Raw genomic sequence first — 6,943 nt, forward strand, 5'->3', positions numbered from 1 at the left:
TCTCATTATTTAAAACCATTTAAAAAAAACACTAAAATATTTTATCTTTACAAATTAAACAATTTATTTTTACAAATTAAACAATTTAAATATTAAAAATCTCGGAGTTGTCTATAATGCGACTTTTTGGAGATTCCGTCCGGTGGAAGAAATTGAGGTTAAATCTTGATTTGTTGCAGTTAAAATGGTTTTTTAACTGCATATTTGGATTCAGCACCCTCGAAAATCCCTGGGACGCTTTCATTGTGCAGAAACTAGCTATCAAACTTGCTATTCCAATAAATTCCTGCCGGATTTCGACCGGAAAAACCCGCGGGAAAGACTTTCAAAAAGTCGCGGTATAGACTATTTCAAAAATCTCTACTTAATTTTTGAGTATATATATATAAAGTGAAAACGATAATGTGGACCCGCTACCGTACCAGACTCCCCACTATACTATCCTCCAAGCTAATAGACATGATCTCCGGTCAAATCGACGGAAGGCCAACTTGATAATAATAAATCAATGTAAGAGCCTTGTACGTGTTTCCAGTCAAATCCGCGGGATGCGCAATCGTTGCTACGGTACAAAATTGCACGATTACCCTCGCAAAATCGTGTACACTGGTCTAATCGGGAGAGAAAAATGCAAGCTACAGTCAAATATGGTGTCCGCAAAGTTTTAAGTACGCTCCAAAATTGTTCTGTAGGGAAATTTTAGTCAGATTTTGATAAAATTTAATGTGATTGGGATTTTTGTAAATTTAGATTATAATTATAAATTTTAAGATTTAAGAAGTTTTATAAGTTTTTTTTATGGTGTTAAATTTATTTCTATTATAAAAATATGGTTCAGACAAATATTATTATTTTGAAAAAAATTCACAGAATTCAAGTAACTTTTAACTATCAGATAATTCCTCAATTTGAATATAAAAATCGGGAGTCATTTAACGAGGCTGAGGAATTGATCGGACTGTCAAAAGTGGCTGGAATTTGGACAAAAAAATTTCAAAAAAAATTGTAAACGCAGTGTTTGAATCGTGTTTTTGATAGTGGAAATGGATTCAACACCTTCAAAAACGTCTAGGATACTAAAAATTTTAAAGTTTAACCGGTATAACTTAGATTTACAACGTGCTGACCGGATTTTCTCTAAATATAACTGAAATTTCCATAACTTTTTAGTCCTCAGCTCAACTTTGAGGGAAATATAAATGCAAAGCAGCCACTATTCCCCTTGCATGTCAGGGTGTGGTGGAAATAGGAGTTTCCTCAGCCTCAGCCTCAGCGTAAAAATCGTGTCGTGTTCATTTCATCTGGGAACTCCAACCCTGAAAACCCCATACACTTGATGGCTCCTTTACCCAATCGGGGGCTTCCATAAGTTGATCCGGCTAGATCCTTGACTGAGATATCTTTCCCTCTGTATCTGCAACCCTCTCCTTGTCTTAAAAAGGTCTTCGTTGCATGTGCTCGTCTCAATCCCTTGCTGTCGCATGAACTCTAAAGTCTCTGGAATCTGTTTACTTGTACGATAGAAGTGGAACGCACCATTGATTGAAATTAGCTCCTCCCCCACTCTTCCTACTGTGCAACCGAGCTGACCTTAAATATAAGGTTTTATTTTCATTCTTGCTTAAATTTTCAAGGTTTTGAAGCTTTGCATCCCTGGTCAGTTGCTTAGCATTCATAAGCTTTGAATAAAAAATATAACATCCAGTTTGTTTCACTTGGGTATCAGTCACCCTATCTTAATAACGATGGAGACAGATGAGATAACAGTGGTGTTGGGCCAGGCATCAGAGCTGCATGCGAAAATTGAGGACGCCATAGAGAGGGTGTTACAGTATGACACTGTAATCAATAGAGAAAATGCAGCTGCTGCTGTGGGTGAAGATAAGGGAGTGTATGTGAATGGAAGTTCGTTCTCCCAGTCTGAAGTAGGCATCGATGGAGCCATGGAAGCGAGGAGCCTCTCTTCTATTCGTGATGCTCTGGAGGTTCTTGAAGACCAGCTCGATTGCTTGCAGGTTTGAATGTAGAAATTCGAAATAATAGTTAATTAGGTTTACAATGGGCGTTGTTATACCAGCCTAGAGTTTGCTTCATACTCACTGGTTGAATCTGCTCTCAGTAAAAAACTAGTAGAAGCTACGTAATCAAAGTCTTAGGTAAGAATCCCATTACCCATTTCGTTCCGGTTTCAGCTCCAGTTCCTATCTTGACACTACTACTGATTGAATTCCTATTCTCATCTAAGCACTACATTGTCGGTTGGCTCCCTTTCTCCACACCTCTTCCCATTCCCATCTTTGATACTACATTACATGAGTACGTTACAAATCACTTCTAAATGGAATAGTTTTAAATGGAGTAGTTTTAAGTGTTATTTTTTAGAGTGAGGAATTTTTTTTTGGGAATTTGATGAAAAAATTATGTTTAAATTTTGTTTTGTGTTGTTTAAATTAGTTTTTTGATTATATGTATAGATTTAACACCTTCAAAAATTTGCGAGGCATTTTAATTGTCAAAAATTTACTTGTCAAATTTGTGATTTCAATGAATTTTTTTAAAATTTTCACAAATTAAATCTGAAAATAAACCAATATTTTTTTAAATCACACAAAAAAAACTATACATAATACATCCTCAATATCCAAATTCTTGTTTCTAATAACCAGAATTTAAAATATGTATTGTTAACCAGAAGAAAGGTGCCCTTTTCACGTAAAAAAAAGAGAAGCGCTAGGGATATTTACTCACAATAACTTAAATGTTAAGTATGATTCTCCTTAATGCTTCTTATGTCCGAATAGGTTCAAGTTAATTCTATTTATTGCAGAGTGAAAGGTCTTAAAAGAAATTAATGCGTAAATCATTGGATATTTAAAAAATCTTTGGGAATATCCGGTTATTTTGTTATCATGATCTGGTGGACCTAGTTACATATCTCATTTCATGCATATTCAACTGCAAAATGCATTTAGCTTTTCCTGATGCAATTACAAAATCCAAAATGTATTTAACTTTTTTGATGCAGTTACAAAATGCACTTAGTTTTTTATGATGCAATTACAAAATGCATTTAGTTTTTTATTGGATAATTTTAATTAAGATTAAGTATTTAGTTAGTTGAAGTTAATTGGATTGTTTTGAAAATATTTTAGAATATGATGAATAAGAACTAGTTCAATTATTTAATCTAGTTTCAGTCTATCAGATTTCAAAATATTTTCTAAATCTATAAATGGTTTTTCCTTTATGATCCTATTGAATTACATAATCAAGTTCAATTTGTTAAAATTTATCCAATAACTACGTCCAAGCAAGATCCAACCAAGACCCGTTGGACACAAATGTAAAGTAGCCACTCTAATGGCTATGTTATGTAGAATCCTTTAACCGAAGTCTGGTGTTTTTGTTGTTATTTAGATCTTACGTATGGGCCATGGTTCCATGTATCTCAGAGGATTTGGAAGTTCCGTGGACTCTGAGAGCAGGATTTCGAAGCCCCATAGACTCTGATGTTATCTCCGATACTTCATAGGAAGAAGGAGATGAGGTCGAGTCTGTCAGACTCCCACAACGCCTTATTGACATTTTAACTTTTTGCAGCTTTTCTTGCTAATTTGCTAAATTGAAGCGACAAGTTTCTCCGATTTAAACGTTCGGATTTGGGTCAGGGAGCGTTCTGGAACGGTGATTTGACATATTGTGTTTTCTAGGGGTATGTTTCTTGTATTTTTTTCCCAAGATCTGGTTTGACCGGGGGTGTTGTGATATGAATCTACACTCTTAGTTCCTCCCTCGTCATGGAAGGCATGTGAGGCATGTAGCTCAGAGGTAGAGTAGCCCACTGGGAAGATCCTTGTTAAATTCCGAGCATGTTGAATCTTCTCAACATTAAGCAAGTAATTGGAATGACGAAATGTAATGATATCTGATATTCGTGATATATGTGAGACAAAATTCATTTTTATTATGCAATTCGAGTGCTAAAATAAGTAAAGGTGTACATATTCTATCTCTCTGAATTGAAACTAGTCACCTCTAATGTGGAAATATATATTCTCTACCGTTAAAGCCAACACATATTCTCAACCATTAGGAACACTCAAGCGGTTATTGCACATTTAAGCATTGTTCAAATTCATACATAATTAGTTTTGCAAATTCAGAGAGTTATCAAAGAAAAATTGACTTAGAAGTAACCCCCAACCCAATATAGAAGATATGTTGTAATGTTATATAAGCAATAAAATTAAGAAAATAAAATTATATATATATATGGGTTAGATAATTAAAAAAAATAGAAATCAAATTATTTAAAATAAAATTAAAATTAAAAAATTATAACAATAATGTTTATAAATATTGTTAATGTATTTTTGGTAAAATTGATTTCATAGAATCAATTTAACTTTAGGGATTTTTCGAGTCTTAACCATTCTAGATCTATTTTAACTCTAAATCTATTAACGTCGAAAAAATCAAATTTCTAAATTTACAGACTTTTCTTAAAATTTTATACTAAAAAAATTAAATCTACAAATCTCTTTACTTAATAGATCCAGACTTAAAATACTAAAATACATCTATGCTAATTTATTCAATTCAATGTTCACTGGGATTGTTTTATTATGCAAATAATATATTGAGTTTGTGTGTAGATTTTGCAGCGTCAGCAGCAAGCGGATATGGAGTCAGCTTTGTCTGATATTCAGGAAAGCAAGAGAATTTTTTTGCAGCGGTTGAAGCGGCATCAGGGAAGAGAACGGGAAGTTGTACAAGAGGCACTTGCATTTGCAGGGGAACCAGTTGCTGAAAATGATAAATCGCATCAACCATCCCACGCAATGATGTTACCAGAAAGCCCCACATTCACAAGATCAGATGAGAAGTATTCCAAATGCCATGAAGATCCTGACCTTTCGATGAAGATTGATGCCATCAAGTCGCTGGGATGGAAAGAGAAGACTAAGGAAGAAATGGATTCTTCTCTGGAAAACTCTCAAACGTGCAGTGGAGTAGTTCCTGATGTATATATACAAAATGATGAGCCAAAGTCCAAGGGAGCTTTTTTCAACGTTCTATGGCACAGTATTAGGAGGCTTCAAAAGCCAGTAGCTCATGCTGCTTCTTTGGCAGCAAAAACCGCTGTTATAGTAACCAGTGTTGTCACTGTTGTGATATTGACTACTGTGGTGAACAAGAAGCAAAATAAAGAAAGTTGTAGTAAAGCCCATTGTGCTCCTTGAGCCAAGGCTCTTTCTTCCCAATCAACTGGTGGGCGCTAAACAAAAAAATGTTTTAGTAAAGCCCATTCTGCTCTTTCAGCAAGGGCATTTTCTTCCCAGTCGTTAATTTTCCGATGAGTCGCAATTTGGTAAAGTTGCATGACAGTGGAGAGTCTATTCATATATTAATATTATTTCAATTTAAAGTCTTTAGAAACATTAAATTGTAAATTTTTTTTTAATTTAATATTAATTTTACTGTTATCAATTTTGTCTTCATGTTTGCTAAGCGTCATAAACAGTTTAATTTTTGCTAAGTATCATAAACAGTTTAATTCTATTTTAGTTTAGTCGAGTTACAATTATTTGTTGTTAATATTTTCAATGTAAACTGTTCAGATATTTTGAATATTAAGAAAAGTAATCTCTACGCCAGAATTTCTCTATCTTTGTCACAAACAAAAATGGTATGCCATGATGTCTGTGATATTTTCCTTGGTGTTTCTAATTAGTTGATGTAACCTGTAAATCATTTTTTTCAGAGAGAAAAAGCAATATTGTATTATATTGAGGATATACAGTAGTTCCAGATAGTTACAGAAATCAGCTCTTTGAAGTAAGAGGATCATGATCATGATAGAGGCAATTACTATGAAACCACCTGGGCTGTTCGAGAAAAACCAAGAACAAAGCAAAAGAAAACATATACCCGATATATGTGCACCACATGCATCATGTGTGTGTGAACATTGAAAGAACTGGATTCATGGATGTTGGACATCCATAAAGCCTAACATATACAAGTATTAAAACAAAAAGGAGAACAAGAAAAGAAAAAGAAAATCATAAACCGGGAATAGAGAAGTCCTGGATAAAGCATGAAGTTGTCTCTTTAAATATATAACCATATTTTAAGGTATTCTATACCACTGGGAATTTTCTCCCTTTAAATAGTTTTAAGGTATTCTATACCACTGGGAATTTTCTCTGTTTAAATAGGTGACCATAGGTATTCTATACCACTGGGAATTTGGGACTTACAGGGTCTATATTTGCAGCCAGCCTAGAAATTAATATATCGACTTGGAATTTTATCTTTGGAGTTGTTATAAAATCCTATTTGTGATGTTTCATTTAGGAAATATTTTGAAATATTTTTTAAACATACTGATTCCCTTCAATCCCGAAAATAGAACATTAAATTAAGTTCAGCGATAATTCAGCGCCTTCGAAAAGGAAGTAGTGTCTTTATGTTTTACTTGAATTTCATAAATGTTCACTGCACGACGACGCTCAAGTCCGAGATTATATTCCTATGATTCTTCTTCGCACTAAAAAGAATACCATAAATGACCCGTGACAGTTTCCTCCAGAGTTACCCAGTTTGTCAGCTTTTCCAGAAAATAGCACCGTATTCGGTACATTATACATCGACACGTGATATCATGTGTGTTTGTTTTTTATGTTTAATTTGTGTTTGTTTTAGGAGGTTTAGTAGTGGGGATCAACTTTAGTGCAGCTTCATCGCTCCACGAGTTAATTGAAAATTCTCTCATAAAAAAATCATGCATGTTAGTTCAGAAGAAGACCCAGTTGAGATTAGAGTTCAGGGACAATGTACTATTAGTTATATAATTTTCTGAGTTGTATAGATGGTTCATGCAATCAATAGAAGGGCTATGAAGGATTGCACAGTTGTGGTGAGGCATTTTCCCAATTAA

General features: G+C 34.0%; 1 protein-coding gene across 1 annotated transcript; it reads left to right on the top strand.

Annotated features, from left to right (window-relative positions):
- Positions 1 to 1,279: 1,279 nt before the first annotated feature.
- On the top strand, positions 1,280 to 5,493 carry LOC149160596 (plastid division protein PDV1-like). Its single transcript, XM_089435386.1, has 2 exons — positions 1,280 to 2,015; positions 4,656 to 5,493. Exons 1-2 carry the CDS (start codon positions 1,746 to 1,748, stop codon positions 5,241 to 5,243), a joined length of 858 nt encoding a protein of 285 aa, XP_089291512.1. The 5' UTR covers positions 1,280 to 1,745; the 3' UTR covers positions 5,244 to 5,493.
- Positions 5,494 to 6,943: the final 1,450 nt, after the last annotated feature.

Source organism: Pinus tabuliformis, chromosome 5_2 (genome assembly GCF_031772625.1).
Source record: "Pinus tabuliformis cultivar Carrire ecotype Pingquan chromosome 5_2, CPIR1, whole genome shotgun sequence".
NCBI classification, from domain to species: Eukaryota; Viridiplantae; Streptophyta; class Pinopsida; order Pinales; family Pinaceae; genus Pinus; species Pinus tabuliformis.

Bases quoted from the DNA above. Each gene is read 5' to 3' on its own strand.
- LOC149160596 (XM_089435386.1), top strand. From the start codon at position 1,746: ATGGAGACAGATGAGATAACAGTGGTGTTGGGCCAGGCATCAGAGCTG. The intron at 2,016-4,655 runs GTTTGAATGTAG...GTTTGTGTGTAG, and splicing joins ACCAGCTCGATTGCTTGCAG to ATTTTGCAGCGTCAGCAGCA.